The sequence below is a fragment of the Lissotriton helveticus genome, chromosome 4_1 (genome assembly GCF_964261635.1).
Source record: "Lissotriton helveticus chromosome 4_1, aLisHel1.1, whole genome shotgun sequence".
In the NCBI taxonomy this organism is placed as follows: domain Eukaryota; kingdom Metazoa; phylum Chordata; class Amphibia; order Caudata; family Salamandridae; genus Lissotriton; species Lissotriton helveticus.
This window is the reverse complement of record NC_136063.1, coordinates 1564649854-1564669215: the sequence shown is the minus strand read 5'-3', so window position 1 is coordinate 1564669215 and position 19362 is coordinate 1564649854. Positions and strand designations below refer to the sequence as shown.

Here is a 19362-nt window from a genome sequence, read left to right as displayed (position 1 = left end):
AAGTCATCTAGATCCCCATGACTGGAACTCACTGTCCCAGAGATCATAGCGTTCCCCTCCCTCTGTGAGAGCAAAACGATATTAAAGGGCCACCTTCGGATGGATAATACATCATACTTGGAATAGAATGCTCCATGTAATGTGCGCATGTTTTTTTTGGTCTCCATACATTACAAACAGTATCATTGCATAATGCCTGAATCGCCGTAATCGCTTTCTGTTATTCATAGTTTCTGCATATTAATCTATCTACCAACCTTATGTTTAACATATCTGTTCGAAATGTCACATCGCTCGTGTAATTGAATGAATGAATACAATTAAATGAATACTGGGAAATCATCTGACAAATTACACTTTGTCCAAATCCTTAACTATCATCATTATTACATAAATCGAAGTAATAATAGAAACATGATCATTCTGGTCTTCGCTGTGTTTTATCCTTCACTATCAAAAAACATTCCTTACTATTTAGAGTTTTCAGCCAGTGTGTACAAGTGAGCAGAGAACAAGGACTGCTGCTAAAGTTGAACTAATTGTGCATATTCAGTGAATATCATATTCAAACCACAAATACTTCCCCATATCAAGTAAAAATGGTTTGTTGCTGTAATCATAAAATATCAACTTCAAGACACACTTGCAAGGATGATTTTGGAGTGACTAGAAAATGTTGTCCCCTGTTAAAAGTGATTTGGAACCTAGCCTGACCCACTCTAGAAAATGTATTAAGTTATATAAAACAGAAAAACATATAAACGCCGCTGTAATTCGTTATTTGCTTGTTGGCTACTTTGATTGCTTTTCTTGGTACTCGTGCTACTTTAACCCAACGTCTATTTGTCCAATGTTACTTAAGAAAATTAAGACATTCAAACAGTGTCATAGACTACAAACATTACCAATGTTACCTCTAAAGCCAGAATACACATTGGTAGCTGCCTAATCACTTTATACTCTGCTGCACGGTTATTCTCCACTTAACATTCTACATAAGAGAGTACACTGAATGATACATTTTGTAAACAATATTGTGATTTACACTAGAAATTATATGGGCACGATTTACAAAAGAAATATTGAAGAAGGAGGTGGAGACGCATCCCTTGGCACCAGGGAGGTGTAAGGCCTTTGCTTAGCCTCCACTCTGCTCTCCTTCCCCCAGCCACTGGCAATTCAGATATCCCTCTTGGCATGATATTGCATAAATACAATAGGGATGCTATTTTGATATACATTCTAAGGGAAATGTATTAATTATTAGAAAGCTACACGAAATAAGCATAAAAGTATACCCATCGCATCATGAAGTACATTATTTGGTCAATGCTGTGCAAGAGGATTAAACCTTCAATTAGTCTCAATAGGCAATGATAGACCAGCCTTTTTATTTCTTTACTCCTTCATAAGTTTGCAGCTATTGACTGCCAATCATGATCTTATTGATATTGCATTTGCCTTTTTACCTTTTCGCATATTTTTCCGCAGGCAGGTCCTGTTGGAGGAAAATGCTCTCTCATCGGTTCTCCTATTATAAGACAACTAAGGGTTTTTGAAAACGCCTCATGTGTGGTAAGAAGCTACAACACAAGTGGAACTGTTTAATCTTTGAAAGTATTATTGGTGCTTATCTTGCATGTTGGGTGATGTGACATGGTTTCAGACTCGGGCTACAGCCATGATAGTGAGTTGACACTGGGTATTTTCTATAAAGCTCTGCTCTCTCCTGCTCTTTTTTCTGAGAAACCAAATGTTCAGAGTACTGATTAGTTACCTGTCACCTTCCACATCAGAAGCCTTCAGATGCCTCTATCACGCCAAACATTGTATGAATTCATAACTACTTTAGGATAAGGACAAGGTAGCAGTAGATGAAAAAGAGCTGTTCTGTATATTGTAGAGTGTATTGAGCCCACTCTCTCCAAAATGCAAACCCACAGTCAAGAACCCCAAAGAGATTCCAAAAAGAACAATGATGCAGGCAGAAGTCCAGCTGCAGGGGTTATTTTGTACATACGTAAGAGGTGGAGAGTAAGAACAAGGAAACAGTCAATTTATTTCTCTAAAGTAATGACTGAAGTTGCCAACTGGTCAGAATGCAAAGCAGGGGCCCATTTGTGTAAGGAAGCAGAAGCCGGAGTAAAACTGCAGCTTAAGATGAAATGCAACCCTCTGTGGGAAAAAATGAAGAAGAGGCTTCCAGCAATGCCATTGCCTTGGTGAGCCAAAGGATACAATAAATACTTGGAAAATAATGTTATATTTAACCCCATGGATGCTCAGCATATTCCCCTCCTGTGCTGAGATTTGTTGATTCCCATGTTTCATGACGAGCTGGGCTCGTCATGAGCGTGCGAGGAGGCTACTGGAAGGGGTTAATACCTTAAAATGTATAATATAAAATAATATAAGCATCTGAGAATTCACCAAGTGCAGTCCACGTAGAATCCATTGCTGACATGAGTGACATGACCCAGGAACCCAAGATAAGCTGACAATAAAGGATTGCCCTCAGAAACAAGCATTGGCAAAGCCAGTAGGTGTCGCCTATGCCAGTAGGTGTCTCCTATGCAAGAGTTATTGGCTTTGCCGATGTGTTTTAACCATGCTGTACCCAGCACGGCTGCTGTTCAGCATGGTTAAAAGTTAATCGTACTGGAGAACAACGTGTGGCTTCCTAGAGTGGGATGGCGAATAGTGGAGTTCATGAAAAAAACAAAGGTTACCGAGACGGTTTAGTTAGGCTCAAATTATACATGTACAAAACCATATAAATTCAGCAGTTATAGTTACCTGAGCTTACTAAAACTTACACCCCTACAATGCACTGCTTATGACCTCTCATATTACATCACTCATGACATGGTCAGCAACATCACAGATGACATCTCAAATGATATCGCTGATGGCATCTCAAATTACATCATCCAGTAATTGTGAGTGTTTTCTAAAGGTTTATAAGTGTTCAACATATATACTAAGGTACTACAAAAATTACATCGGTATACTTTGTGTACTAGTAATGAGCGATACTATTTCTAACATATATTCTATGAGTGACTGTGTGTATCTGTGTGTGCGTTGGTGAATAAATGTGTGTGAGAGTAGCGGTATGGGTGAGTGAGTGGCTGTATTGGTGAGTAAGTGGCTGTGTGAGTGGCTGTATGGTGTGTGAGTGACTGTATGGGTGGGTCAGTGTGTATATAAGTGGTTGTATGGATCTGTGAGTGGGTGTGTGAGTGGCTATATGGGTGAGTGAGTGAGCATGTGAGAGCTTATATAAATGTGTGAATGGGAATGGGGAACATCCTTTACGACGCGGATGTTACCCCGCGCTACCATTACGACGTGTCTCTTACAACGCAAGTCGTAACCACGACTTGCGCTGGAGGGCGCTCAAGGACAAGGAATAGTTAATTTACTATTCCAACACCTTCCCTACTATCCACGGGGACTGGTGATGGAATAGTAAATTAAACTATTCCTAAGTCCGCACCCTACAGCGCAAGTCGTGGTAACGACTTGCGTTGTAAAACACGCGTTGTAACGGTACGCGTGGTAATAGCCCGCGTCATACATCCAATGGGAATGTATGTGTTTGTATGAGTAGTTGTACGGGTGAATAAGTGGGTGTGTGAGTAGCTGTGTGGGTGAATAAGTGGGTGTGTAAGTAGCTGTATGGGTGAATGATAGGATGTGTGAGTAGGTGTATGGGTGTGGGGTGGCCAGATGGGTGAGTGTATGCATGAGTGGCTCTATGGTTGAGTGAGTGGTTGAATGGGCGTGTGAGTGTTTCTGTGGATGGTGTCATGAGTGATGTCATCAGTAAAATCTCACTGCCTGTCATGAGTGATGTAATATGTGATGTCATAAGCAGTGCATTGCGGGGCGTAAATTTTAATTAGCTCCGGTAACTAGAACTGCTAAATTTCTATTGTTTTGTACACAAGAAATCTGACCCAAACTATAATGTCCTTGCAACCCTTGTCTTTTTCAGTGAATTTCTAAGGTTTTTTTGAAAATTCCATCTCCTAACTATAACATCCCTGTACCCTTCGTTTTTTTCAGGGAATGTCAAAGGTTTTTAAATTCTATTTTCAAAGTATTATGTCCTTATAATGTTTAGTTTTTTTAGTTATTTTCTAGGGTTTATCTTTAGTATTAACTCTATACTACAGTTTTGTTTTTATCCGCAGACCTTATTTTTTAATAAATATACTTTATATATGTCTTAAAAGGAAAAAAGCAGTCATGGACTTAAGGTAAAATACATCAAGTTTTTCTAAATGTAATTGATCAAGTTTTTCTTTTTAACAATTTTTTGGTACCAAGGTACCTCTGCTGGTACGAAAACATTAACAAGAGTACTCTATGGTTATGAAATCTGATCATGTGATCACAATGAATCTGCACATTGTGATTCGTGGATGTGATGAAAATTAAAAAAAATATTTTAAATATGTACAGCCCTCTGTTGACGGAGGGCTGTACATGTATGTTCAATGTGAGCATATTTATAAGCATTTACATGGCACCCTATATCTGTTGTTCAAGAAAGTTACTAGTTTAAAGAGTATCGCAGCTTTGCAAATGTATGGAATGGAATTACAAATATGTTCGATGACACACCCAAACCTTGCCTTTTGATTGGACCCATTAGGACCCCACCCAGGTACATGTAAAACTACACCTAAAACCAGTTATTACTCCAGTGAACTCTAATAAGAGGATTCAGATGCTCTGTTTTTTTGTTCACTTTTGTGAATCATTTGATAGAATGGCTGAAGCTTCATCTTCTGTCCAAGATGAACGTCCAAAACCTGTTTTGGATTAAGAGCAAGGTTGGCCACCTCCAAGAAGATAAAGTGATGTCTGGAAGCATTTTGCAATGACTCCAGAGGAAAATAAATTTACTGCTGAATATGTCCAGTGCATTATTTGCGGCAAGCAGTTATCCAGGGGCACTGCACAGTAGTATTCACATGGAACAAGTTCAATGTGGAAACACTTTATGAAAAGGTCTACAACTGGATAATGTGGAAGAAAGTAGGTGCAACAGGACAGTCCACCTCTACAGCACCCTTAGGAGAACCATCATCAGTTGCAGTTATTGCTATACCAGCAGCTTGCAAGGATTAAGTTACATGGTTATTCACTGTGCAAAATGCCACATGCTTGTCGCTGTAAAAATGTCTTCTGTGGGTACATTGTTGGATACAGTGAAGAAGCATCACTGTTAGTTTTTTTTGTTTTTTGCTTTCAGTTGCCACTTAATGTTTTTTGAGCGCTGAAGCCAAATGCATCTTTGCATTTCCCTTACCTTACCCTTTTAGTACCCGGTTTACTTTTTGTTGGAAAAAAAGACAAAAACTGTTAAAATTACCTTCTACAAAGGAAAACGGTTCTTTTTAGAACCACCAGCTGGTCAAGCAAAGAGCTACAACTGTGTTTCCAATGTGTCATTGACTGTATTGGTGTGAGACTAGATGTGTCAGTGTCTGTATAAGTGTGTGTCTGGGTGTGTCAGTGGTTGTATTGGTGTGTGCATGAATGTATCAGTCTCTGTATCGTAGTGTGGCTGGGTGTGTCAGTAGTTTTATCAGTATGTGTCAGACTGTGTAAGTGGCTCTATTGATGTATGAGTGGGTGTGCTATTAGGTATCTGAGTAGGTGCCTAGGTGTCTCAGTAGCTGTATCTGGGTGTGTTAGTTGCTATATCAGTGTGTGTGTTTGGGTGTGTCACTGTCTGTAACAATGTATGTCTGGGTGTATTAGTGTCTGTATTAGTGTATGACTGAGTGTGTCCGTGGCTGTATAAGTATGTGCATAGGTGTTTGAGAGGCTGCATCAGTGCTTGGCTGAAAGTCTAAGTGACTCTATCGATATGTGCTTGGCCAGTGGCCTTATCAGTGTGTGCATGAATGTATTAGTCTGTGTATCTGAGTGTAGGCTGAGTGTGTCACCAGCTGTATCAGTGTGTGCCTGTGTGTATCAGTGTCTAACAATGTGTGTCTTGGTATGTTAGGCTCTATATCAGTGTGTGGCAGTGGTTGTATCTGTGTTTGTGTACAGGTGTTTGAGAGGGTGTATCGGTGTGTGAGTGAGTGTATCAATTTTTGGCTGGGTGTGTCAGTAGCTGTATTGGTGTGTAGCTAGCTGGGTGTGTCAGTATCTGTATCAATGTTTGCCTGGGTGTGTAAGTGGATCTATTGATTTGTCTTAGGTATGTTACTGTATGTATTAGTGTGTGGCTGGGAGGGTCAGTGGTTGTATCAGTATGTTTGAGTGTTTGAGAGGCTGCATCTGTGTTTGGCTGAATGTCTTAAGTGACTGTATCACAATGTGAGTGGCTGTATAGCCTGTGAGGAGGGATGTAATTGGTTTTCTGGTGTGTGACTGGATGTGACTGCATGCATGGGTGTGTGAGTTGTTATATGGGTGTGTGAATGGTTGTGTGTGACTAGTTATATGGGTCTGTAAAAGTGTGTTTGAGTGGTTGTATGGTTGTGGCAGTGGTTGTATGGGTGTGTGAGTGGCTCTGTGAGTGGCTGTATGGTTGAGTGAGTGGATGAGTATTGGTAAGCGCTTGTTTTTTTTATTGTAGTTTGAAACACCCTGGTGCCATTGATCTGTATAAAGAGAAAAAAGAAGTGAAAAATGAATTAGAATTTTTAAAAAAGAGAAATAAACTTACAATTTCAACAATACATAACGTCATAATTCAAACAACTAAGTAGACTTTTGTCAGGCTGTAAAGGTATTCTATAATATAATTAAGCATTTCATTCCCCTTTTATACTGTTCTCAGTATCTATACTCATGTACCATAAATGATGATGTACTTTTGAAAGAATCATCAGCGAACAGTGGGGGAAACATGTGTATGTAAAGGTTGTAGGAGAAAACTACACAACTGCACACTGTCACTGCAATTAAGAAACGGTGTGCATTGCACTCACTACAATTTACAACATTTGTTTTACCTATACTTACACCACTAATTTGAGACATCTTATGCTGAAAATGAGACCCTCTTTATCAGAACTACTAAAAGATATATATGGCACACCAGCATATGGTAAGCCTTATAAGGACATCACTCCTGGTATGCCAAATTATGTAATTAATACTGATACTGCATCTTGAACAAATACAGGGTAGCACTTTCCTAATTGTGATATTTCTTAGAACCTTGGTTCCAAATTAAAAGATAAGACCTTAATAGCTTAAAAGGTAGTCTTTCCTTGAATTTGAGGTTGCTGTCCTTACATTCTGTCAGTGTAGTGACCAGATGTAAACGTAATAGCCATAGTAGTATATATTCTTCCACAAATAGATATTGGTCCTACTTTGGAATATGTAATCTCTGTTTCCATTCTACTTTCATCTGCTCTGCATTGTTGTAGCAATAAAATAATATATTTCCCTCTTCTTCATAAACATAATGTTGACATGAGATCTGATTGACCATTTGGGCATATATTGTTTTGTGTAGTTTGTTTGAACAATCTGTTAAAAGATACAGTTTTGCAATCTGGTAGTGTTAAATAAAAAAAACACAATCTATTTCTGTGCTTGATGTGAACGGGCAATCTTCACACTCATGGTTCCATGAATAAGTAAGTGAAATAAACTCAATACATATATCTTCTTCTAATACTCCAGAGATTGCCATTATAAACTCCTGTACATCCTGATGTGTGTGTAGTAAACTGTACAGATCCACAACATATATCTACAAGGTCTTGAATGTGCAACGCACAGTGTGATACAGTCCTATCACTATTTAAACATCGCAGTAAAGCACACAGTGCACAACACAATCGCTTCTGTGATTTCAGTTCATTTACATATATGAGATAAGTTCATTGAAAGAGTATAGAACAACATTTGAATAGCAGTTGACACCAAAGGGACTTGACAACTGGTAAGCAAGAATATCTAACTCATTGTGGATTTTTTTCTTAACATCTTCTTTCTTCTCCGTCATTTCCTTCTTTCCAACAACATCACAACACTCCTTTGGAAGCTTTCACTTTGGACAGATGATGCGTTTTTCATAAATGGGATACTGTCCTAAATTATGAAAGACAACTTCTTAATTGGTTGTACCCTAACACAATTTGTATCAGCACATGCAACCAGATACAAACCGGACAATGTTCTTACACATGATAAGGCTACATGTGACATTCCTTTTTTAAACACTGTACTCCCAACATTACCCAATGCTGAATCTACATTCAAACCGTGAGGTTTATGAATGCTTAAAGCATATGCCAGAGAAACAGTTTCTGGTACATAGATGAGTGGTCTCAGTGTAAGAATCATCAAAGGAAAACAGAAAAACTAAACTAATACAAGACAGACAGTATTATACTAAACTTAAAGATTCAATTTCAATTAATCACATAGAGTTTGAAAACAATCCATGATTCATAATTTAAGATAAATAATCAAAAAAGTTCCACAATTTAATGGAGGACCAAAGAACACATGCAAAGTGCCCCGGGACGGGAAGGGGTGGTGAATGGAATAGTGTAGGTTCAGGGAAGGATGAGTGACATAACACTGGTCTGATAGACCCAAATTGTACAAAAATATCAATGCGTGTTGGCTTCTAAATACAGCCACATTCAACATATAAATGTTGTTTTTACATTCAATTGGAAAAAAACACTAAAAATAAAACCATCTAAATCAATATAACAGTATGGTTAGTTGATGGACAAGGTGGAAGATCGTCGACGTTTCGACCCCTCTGGATCTAGGTAAATGATGGATACCTTAGGCTGGGGTCTTCATCAGGACAAACGCACAGAGGAAGGGGGCAGAAAGCCTACGGGGGAAGGGACACACAGATAAGTCACTCTTCAACCTTACAGTAGTTCCTAAATGTCAAACAACTGAGGCCATTTCATAGTTACTGTGGTAGAAATTGTCAACACGGTTTTGAAAAATTCATGGTGAATTATGGGCCACAAGCTCCAAGCGAAAGAAGAGCACTGCTTCTGAAATATAGTAATACAGATATGCATTGGCTATGTTTAGTCAGGTATACACTCCAATATCGAATATACACAACCATGTGAGTCATAAGTCTAAAAACATACATGGTAGAGGGGTAATAACTCAATCAACCAATGGAGAAACTGGCAACGAGTGTTACCTTGATCTAGGTGGCCTTATCCCCCTTTTTCATTATAGTTTCTACTTTGACCCCCTTTCCATTAGGATCTGTGTCAATACCTCCCTAAGTGGCAAGCCTTTCCATCTTTTACATTCCGAAAAAACGTTCTTCTTTGTGAATATTCATCTCGGGTGAGACTAACGGTCTATATGGACCTTTTCTTTTGTCCTGATGCATGCAACTTTATGACTCTGGGTTTACAGGCTATAATTTTTCATTATGAATATCGGCATCGACATTTCTGTTACATTGTATTTTGCATACTGCAGCTAGCTGATGTCAAAATATTCCCACATTTAATGTCAGATGCTTGTCGCATATTCCTAACAAATTCTTTGTAATTAAAGTGTAACCAAATATTGAAAGTTTTATCATGGAGTAGTGTTTTGAACACAGGCTGCCCTTTCACAGGTGTAAGTTGCAGTGGATCTCCAAATTATAATTTTTATTGAGATCCAAATTTGCAATAAAACATCAAATCACAATTTAGATATACCAGCAATATAAATACATATACACATCCCATTTCATCACAGAATTATTCCAAAAACAGAACAGCATTAAGACTAGAAATTTCATTAATGCAAAGAAGGAATTTAGACACAGCACTTTCCTAGTTTTAGACAATCAACCTCTTCAACCTATTTGAGGCTCCTTCCATAAACCGCTCAACACTTTATCGAATTTCCTAGTCCCTCCCTCCCACAATGCAGAGCTTACAACCACTCCATATTTCTTACTTGCTTCATTTTTACCACGTATTCCCCTATTGTGGGGCTCAACTGTGTTCGCCACCTTTGAATTAATAAGAATCTAGCCACTGCTGATGCAATATATAATAATGTTATTAATATGGGAGCTAATCACATAGCAGGGTCATATCACTGAACTATCCACCAAGTACTAGGAGCTAATTGTGTCTGCCAGGCCCTCTCCAAGTACGTAAATATTTTTTTCCAGAATTCTTGAATAGGGACAAGCAAGCCAATTACATGTAACCAGTTTAAGACAGCTCCCGAATGACATGGAAAATAGTGATCAGAACACCTGGGGTTAACCTATGCTCAAAATTGAAAACTATTTTAGTGCCCACAAACCTCCCTGAACCAATCCCTTGCTCCCTTGACCAATTATTCGCCACCTTGACCTCACATGCCACATTTCTTCCGTGGCTGGATTCGCTTTTCTGCATAACTGAACATAATGCTGCTCACTTTCTTTCTTGACAACAAAATGTGGACCAATCAGGGGTTATTATGGCTGTCCCCGTTATTCTATGTGCTGTCTCATGTATGATCTGCCATCTTTATTTTAGCATTTTGTGTTGTATTATTGTGTTGCATTACTTAGTGGTATTTTACTTAGTGGACCTATCGTCTTCCATTTCAGCTCTTATCCAATTATTACACCTCAACTGTATGTCTTAGAACCAATTGCTAACTACTGTATGTACCACATTTGAACAAGTGTCATCATTCTTTTTATTTTGTTATTCTATTTTATGTCTTTTTGAAATCAAAAAATTGCGGGGTTCAATAGAGAAGCCACTTACTATAAAATAACATTCTCTGCCAAATGGCGACTCTAAAATCCGTAAAATTCTGCATATTAATCTTATCCCACATCTTTTTCAATAATTCTAACCCATCATATTTAAATCTGTTGCAGTCTTTAATGTGCAAATGAAAATCATTCAGTTTGAGATCATGCTCACCTCATCGATGATTAAAAGTTGTAACTTTTTTAGCACTCTTGATACGTCATGGCAAGCTTCACCAGATAATATTTGCTATTCTACTTTGTTTTCATGCTCCACAGGCACCATAAAAAGTTAATGTAAAGTAATTCCTTTGACATGTGCAGGTAATCCACTGGGTGCTGTTACCACACATGACAAATTGCACTCTGTAGTCTTTGGTAGAAAAGCATGAGAATGTGTATTAAAAAGCTTTTACCGGTGCCAGCTTGACTGCTGACATACAACAGCATAGGTTTAAATGACGTGCATGTGATGAAAAAGGGTTCAGGCAGATCAGGTCGTTTACCCCTTTTCTAGGTTTGCCCGGCGTTAGCCGCTTCTCACCCAACTCACGATTACCCAAATAAAGAGGCAGGCGCTGGAGACTGGAAGGCAGGAAACAGGAGTTTATTTCCGACGGAACAGAACACGTCAAATCAGACAACAGGGTATCTTCTCGAGGTGCTCTAACAAGTTTCTCTACGGCTCCGTCTTTTATACACAGGTTTATGATGTACAAACATTCCTTATTGCAATTAAGACACTTTGAAGTACAAAAAAGGGCATGATTGGGACCCCAGCTCCAGGCCCATTCCCATACTGACCGCTCTGATGTTGTTTTCCCCTCCCAAATGTGACATGTGATTGTAATCTGCAGCCGGACATTCCAACAGGGCACGAGGGCAGGAGGGGGTGGTCAGATCTAAGGTTGGGCGGGCGATAAGATCATGTTTCGCTATGCGGGGCCGGAGGGGTACATCCACGAGACCTAGTTTTATGATGTAGGACTGGGTCGAGAGGCCAGGTGTAGCCGGGCGGGGCCACCAGAAGAGAGGAAGGGTGTTCCTGGGAGGGATGCGGGGGTGTCAGTCAGATCGGGGGGTGTGAAGGCCTTGATTAATCACCGCTCCTCTGATGTGAGGCGAGGTCCTACTGTAGGAAGCAATAAACTGCATCTGTTGGGCTAGGTGATGGCCTGGGATCTGGCCGGGCAATCGGGCAGGGAGGAAGAGGTTACCAAAAGGACCCGTTCTATGGGTAGGATGAAAGAGCAAGGGGCAGGGGTTCAGCACGGAGACAAGGTCGTGTTTAGCAGTGCGTTTATGGCCCGAACAGGAGAGACCGGGGGCTGTCGGGGCGCGGGGTGCTTGCGGGGCTGGAGAGAGAGATAGAGAGAGAGAGAGAGAGAGAGAGAGAGAGAGAGAGAGAGAGATGATGGCTATCGGCAATGGGCAGGGAGGTCAGGACACAAAGATGGCTACTATCTATGTTCGTGATGGAGCCTAAAAGGGAACAAGATGGCGGGGCCACTGTTTCGTGACTTTCTTTACCTTCAACAGTGGCGAGGGTGAACACAAATGAACGCCGCTTATGTACATATACATTTTGTCATTTTCCACAGTCGCCGCTTTTTACATAAGATAGATCATTTCTGTGTTAATCATACATATAGTCGTGAACGTTTGTCAATATTGGTAGATTTACATATAACCGTGTGTAGTTGATGCAACATACGAGGTGGAATACATATAAATTTACATTCGTCGTACTTAAAAGTGACCGATGAAACATTTTACAGGCAAAAGTGGTTGAGGGAGGAACTTAGTCCAATACAAGCAATTAGTCAAGGGATGTAGAAAATTCCCAAAAAAAGGGGGAGGTCTTCGCCACAGTGTCTTTTTAGTAGCAAGTCATCCCTGGTAGGTTCTGGTAGTTCGTTTTCTTCCGTTGGCGCTGTTGAGCACTGGCGGTGGAGCTATAGGTCCAGCTCGGGTCCTTCTTTACACGTCACAGGGTGTGATCTGTCCTTTGCCGTTGGGCCACAGTCCTGTTTCCTAGCTAATCTCTCTTAAGGGTGCCTTATGCTGGGCACCTGCATTTCTGTCTCGGAGTCAAAATCCACGTGGAAAGGATAGAAGGGGTTTTTGTCGGATAATCGGGGGAGGAGAGGGCGGAGTGGGACCGGATCTTTGAGACGGACCAAGGGAGCAAAAGGGTGATGCGCCGGCAGGTCCATCAATCGGGCTCAAAGGGCGGGGACTTCTGGCACGCGTGGGTCAACAAGCAGAGGGCTTCAAGGCAGCCCTCCATTCCTTCGTTTTCTGCGTTTTAGAGTGGTGCATCGTCCCGCGTCCCGTTGCTCTGCGGCTCCATCTTAGGTCGAGGTCATACGCACCTCACGATCTGTGGTCAGGCTGTGCGTCACGTCCAGCCCCTCTCCTCCGGTGACTGTGTATCCTTGAATGGGTACAAAACAGGTTTTAGCGAACTGGCAAGAGAAGGCATTTATACATTTCAATTCCGTCCCAGATCTAGGTAGCTGGGGGTACGTTTCATCGGTCACGGTCAGAAGTTATCACTGTGGAACATGTATACAGGCATGTCTACTGAGTTTGTATTAAGTCTATTTGGCGTTCATTCATGTCGCATGTGGCTTTCTGACCCTAGCCCTGGCAGTCTTTTATCATCATGAGAGAGGGGTAGAGGCTAAACACTCTTTTCTCGGGGAGCAACAGTTAAGCAGGGTCATCAGTTATACCTCGAGTTTACGGAGCTGGGGTCATGCGGGAGGAACGGGGACGTTTTGGACATCCGTACTTGGGTGCGGAGGGGTGGGGCAATCTGGGCCTAGGAGATTGTGTTTCTAACGAGCTGAGAGCAGAAGGCCACTGACGTATAGTCCTCCTGTAAAAAGGGCCAGATTAGGGGGACATCAGTCGTCTTACCTGTCCTTTCCTTTATAGCCAATTCGAGTTCTATCATTTTTACAGAAAAGGAGAGGTAGTAACATGGCAAATTACAATTGTTTTAGTTTCTGGCAATTTGTCGATCACCTTTGTGTTCGAAAAACCAATTAGGCTTGTGCCGGCGGGGCACAACATTACTACACAGAGGAAGAGGGAGCAGGGGTCGTTCGCATTTTAAATGAACTATTCGGTACACGTACAACATGAAGGGAAAGGACGAGAGAGAGAGAAACGTGTACAATAATAGGCCATTTTGGTGCGCACAAAACACAAAACAGTAGGGGTCATATTATATAGAAACACAGACTGAGGGACAACGCAAATCCAGATACTACGTACACATGAATTCAGGCAAGAGGGGGGGGGTACATGCATTTACATACAGAACTCAAGACAAAACATAGAACAGCACTTGGCCAAAGACATTTCCCCCTGCATGCTGCGCATCCTTAGTTTCCTAGTTAATTCGCCTGGCTGTCTTTTGTTGTTCGTCTCTGTTGCAAATACTTATACTTTCGTCAATTGTTCGGGAACTATCCTGGTCGGGCTAGTACTTACAGTGGGATCTTTGAATCGTCTTTAGCGAACGGGTATCCAGGCTGAGGCAACGGAGGGTGTTAGTTGGGGGAACAATGGGCAACTTCGAGTTTCATGGTGTAAGAATCTACTCGTAGGTGCACGTCATTCTTGGTTGCATTATTTGGGGCCGGTTGGAGTCATATTTTTGTCATACTGCAATAACCCGCCAAGTTTCTGCTTCAGGCCACCCCTCCAGTCGTTAGGTTCATAGAGAGAGAGACGGTCGTTTCTAAGTAAGGGAGTGTTATATCTATGTCTGCTCGTCGTGTATAGGCACCATGTTCATACCCCCCTTTTTCCCCATTCCATCGGTCGTTCGATCATCACTCAAGTCGTACAAAAACATCTGTCTTATCAAGCCAACGCGTGCAACGTATATCCAGTCAAGTTACACACATCCGGTCATGCACGCGTGCATTCATATCACCCAAAAATCGTCATGTCCTCAGGGGCAGTCCCCATGGATAATGTATCATTTGTCCCCGCGGAACCATGGCGCGTTGCTTAGGTCTTCTCCATACTTTAGTCGATGTTCCGATGTGACCTGCAGAAAGGAGGGGAAAAAGAAGGGGTGGGGGCAGCGTTTTAAGACACATTCGCGCGCATAAACCCAAAAGGCTTTTACTTACCACGTATTCGACCTATCTCCGCGGGGTGCAGTCCCTTCCATCTCGGCGGTTTAAGCCCAGAGGGTCTGGTGGTGCGGGAGGCATAATTATTTATGGATTGCACATTGCATAGATCGCCCACGTGTGGTATTGCGGATCTTGTGTGGGGGGGTGGGGGGTCGAAACAAAAGGGCAATCAGGGTAAAGTGGGTGAACTCGTGTTCTTCTTCGAGGAGTCGGGCTGGTCTACAGTGGTACCGGGTCTGGTTTAGGGGCATCTGAAACAATTTCCCTGAGATATGTGGCATACAAAGTAAAACAGAACACCGGGACCTTTATCGATTGCCTTAGGTTGCACAAAAGTAAAAAACACACGTAACAACTTGGATCGTTCACATTTTCAATATTTCTAGGTACTTTGCTTTTTAACCTTTCAGTAATCGACTTGCTTTATTTTGCCTATATTTTACGTAGGTCGGAAACAAGGGCTATGTATTCAAAATTTACCAATCCAAAAGCTACGACTATATTTGTTTGTCACAAAATCTTTATTTAAAAATGTTGACGTACAAATGCAGGCCTACAACCATGTGGGCCAGCCACGGAGCAGACTGGAACTGTACATGAGGGCATATTTATCTGCGGAAAACATAACTGAGTCGGTGGTTGTTTTATTTCATCAAGGTACGATAAGTGCAATAAAATCATATCGAAAATTCATTGTGGGTAAGTACCATCAGTGTCAAAAAGATTCGAACTTTCAATAATACTGTAATCAATGATGCGTCAGAACTTAATATCAAATTCATTGTTCGAATGTTCGAGCAATACTCATCCCCTCCCGCCATGTGCTTCAAAACTGCATACATATCTCACGATATCAAGTCTGAGCATCCGGAACACAACGGGGAATTGTGAGTTTCGTTTGTACCGGCGCCATTTTGGGTGGGGTCAGGCGGGTCCAAGTATAGTCAAACTGTCTCTACCAACTCGTGGTTGGACCAGAACTTCTTTTCGGCAGTCCAGAAGTTGCGTTTAAGGGGCAACAGAAGGGACCGGTGACATGAACCATCAATCAAAGAAAAGGGAGGGGCAACAATCTTTCCTACCGGGTCATACTGATGTTCCACTGGAACTGATCAAATCGGTAGTCTGCAGTATCTTGGGTCATTCAAAACTGAGGCTGGCGCCAGCATGAGGGCGCCGATGTCTCGTGGTTACGTCTTGGTCGTTCTGCGGGTGATCATGGCAGTCGCTTCCCATCGGTGGCGGTTGGGGGCCCGCGGAGGTCGAGGGCCCTCCGCAACTCTCATAGAATCTTCAAAGCTGCGGAGAACGTTTCTGAACGGAGGACTCGTTTTTCTAGTTGGCCAGCGACCAGGCCATCCTTGCACGCCAGGTTCGTTCCTGCTAGGTCGACCGCCATTTTTAGGAGTTCTGCAGCTACCGGCAGTCACTGGGTCAAATGAGCAGACGGACTCCGGCCTGTTGGGTGAGGCGTTGTAGCACCGCCACAGTGGACGAGACCCTGCTGGGTGTGTGGAGCGTCCCTATACTGCAAGAGTGGACGAACCCTTTGCCGGGTGCGTGGAGCGTCCCTGCACCGCAAGAGTGGACGAACCCTTTGCCGGGTACGTGGAGCGTTGGGGGTGCAGCTGAGGGGCCTCCACCTGGGAAGGCGGGAGAGGCTCGTCCGCGCCGCCTCTCCCTCCCAGTGCACCCCACGGCGTCTCGCTGACATTTGTTATGGCCGGACCAGGCGATGAAGAAGAGGGGGGGTTGGAGGCATATGCAAGACATCCCCCCCCACCCCCCCGTGGCCTGCAAGGCGCCGGGAGAAGAAGGGAATGGGAGGACCAGTTCATTCCGGGTCGGGCCCATGCCTTCGGTGGCCGGCCGTTCTTTGCCACGGCCCCAGGAACGGGTCCCTTGGTTCATCCCGGGGACAGGCCTTGGCGCGTGGTGTCGCCTCCGACTATTCGCGCAATGGTTCTCCACCCCAGGCCGCCGCCGCCGGCTTTTGTAGACTTTCTGACGCCCAAAAACCTACTAGAAAGTAGCCCAAGGTAGCTCAACATTGCTACTTTGGGGAAGGAGGGACAGGAACGGCGTCAAGCAGACGGCGAAATGCATTGTGGGTTTGTTGTTGCAGCCGTATGCCGTGTAAATAGTTGTTTAATGTATTTTTGTTCAAATAAAAACATTTTAACCTGTTACTTTGCTATTGCATTGTTTATTTCTATTATTTGCCTAGGGTTTGCCGTCAATTGGGCGGGGTGGTCTGTGGAGCCGAGCTGTCTCGCAGTCATCATGGCGTTGAGTTCGGCTTTCCTCACTAGTTTCATATTTCCTGAGGGGTTGTTCCTAATGCTTCCATTTCAGTGAGGTTGAAAAGAGATCTCATCAGTGGCCTACTGATTTTACTCGATTCCTTTTGTTTTTCCTAACGATTCTTATGTTCTTTTATTTGCTAGCACGATACAGCGGCTAATCCGCATTTTTTTTATATATGTCCTTTTTATTAGGGGTGTCCTCCGGTGGAGCCAGATGGTCTACCTCTAATAAATGGTCCGGGCTGAACCAACTACTGAGCAATGGGAGGGAGATAGGCATGACGGGTTACAACGGGGACAAAAGTCAGCACTACCTATCCTTCACTACTTTGCGGAGACTAGGTAGAATATTTCTATTCTACAGTATTCGCAAATAGGGAATACCCAAAGAGAGAACCAATTCCAAACAGTCAAGTTCGGACAAACAATCAATCAATCAAATGAGGAATACAATAGGCGCGACGGGTTACAACGGGGGCAAAAGCCTGCGCTACCTACCCTTCACTATCTGCAAAGAGAGAGATCTTCTTGTTCCTCTCTGTTTGTAGGCAGAGAAGATCCTTTCCAAGAACCAATTCCGAACGATCAAGGTCCGGTCAAACAATCAATCAGTGGGGGATAAAAATAGGCACGACGGATTACAACGGGGGCAAAAGCCTGCGTTACCTATCCTTCACTATCTGCAAAGACTAAACAGAGTATGGTGGCCCTGTGCTTGTTTGCAAATAGAGAATGATCCAAAAAGAACCAATTCCAAAACAATAAATGCTTGGATAACAATCAATCAAATGGAGAGGGAAGTAGGCGCGACGGGTTACAACGCGGGCAAAAGCCTGCGCTACCCACCCTTCACTATCTGCAAAGGGAGAATACTCCTATCCTTCCCCGTTTGTAGACAGAGAATCTCTCAGGACAAAACAATCAAAATGCGTAATACTAGTATTTTCCAATGACAATCAAACAATCAATTCACAATTTGTTGTGTTTCCACGACCTTACCCGGACCGTATGGACGGTTTCTCGTCTTCCGTTTCCAGCGCCCGATCGTCCTCTATTCTCCGTAATTGCTGTGGCACTCCTGATGGTTCCCAGTCAGGACCGTAGATCACTCGAGAGAGGTCTGTTCGGAACCGGTGAAGTTCGGATGATCGGCTGCCAGACAAGGGTCTATCGGGCAGGAGCTCTTCCCGATCGTTGCAGTCGTTCACTCTGTCGTTGGGACCTCTCTCACTGGATCCACGTGTCGCTGATGGGCCCCACGTTTGGGACGCCAATTGATGAAAAAGGGTTCAGGCAGATCAGGTCGTTTACCCCTTTTCTAGGTTTGCCCGGCGTTAGCCGCTTCTCACCCAACTCACGATTACCCAAATAAAGAGGCAGGCGCTGGAGACTGGAAGGCAGGAAACAGGAGTTTATTTCCGACGGAACAGAACACGTCAAATCAGACAACAGGGTATCTTCTCGAGGTGCTCTAACAAGTTTCGCTACGGCTCCGTCTTTTATACACAGGTTTATGATGTACAAACATTCCTTATTGCAATAAAGACACTTTGAAGTACAAAAAAGGGCATGATTGGGACCCCAGCTCCAGGCCCATTCCCATACTGACCGCTCTGATGTTGTTTTCCCCTCCCAAATGTGACATGTGATTTTAATCTGCAGCCGGACATTCCAACAGGGCACGAGGGCAGGAGGGGGTGGTCAGATCTAAGGTTGGGCGGGCGATAAGATCATGTTTCGCTATGCCGGGCCGGAGGGGTACATCCACGAGACCTAGTTTTATGATGTAGGACTGGGTCGAGAGGCCAGGTGTAGCCGGGGGGGGGGCCACCAGAAGAGAGGAAGGGTGTTCCTGGGAGGGATGCGGGGGTGTCGGTCAGATCGGGGGGGGTGAAGGCCTTGATTAATCACCGCTCCTCTGATGTGAGGCGAGGTCCTCCTGTAGGAAGCAATAAACTGCATCTGTTGGGCTAGGTGATGGCCTGGGATCTGGCCGGGCAATCGGGCAGGGAGGAAGAGGTTACCAAAAGGACCCGTTCTATGGGTAGGATGAAAGAGCGAGGGGCAGGGGTTCAGCACGGAGACAAGGTCGTGTTTAGCGGTGCGTTTATGGCCCGAACAGGAGAGACCGGGGGCTGTCGGGGCGCGGGGTGCTTGCGGGGCT

At 43.3% G+C, this 19362-nt stretch overlaps 1 protein-coding gene across 1 annotated transcript in view; it reads left to right on the top strand.

The window, feature by feature from the left end:
* Positions 1-19362, top strand: part of PKD1L1 (polycystin 1 like 1, transient receptor potential channel interacting) — a 1793388-nt gene that overhangs the window by 1552145 nt on the left and 221881 nt on the right. The window contains exon 55 of the mRNA XM_078688182.1: positions 1492-1575. Coding sequence (XP_078544308.1) covers positions 1492-1575 — 84 coding nt within the window. The remainder of the gene's footprint in view (positions 1-1491; positions 1576-19362) is intronic.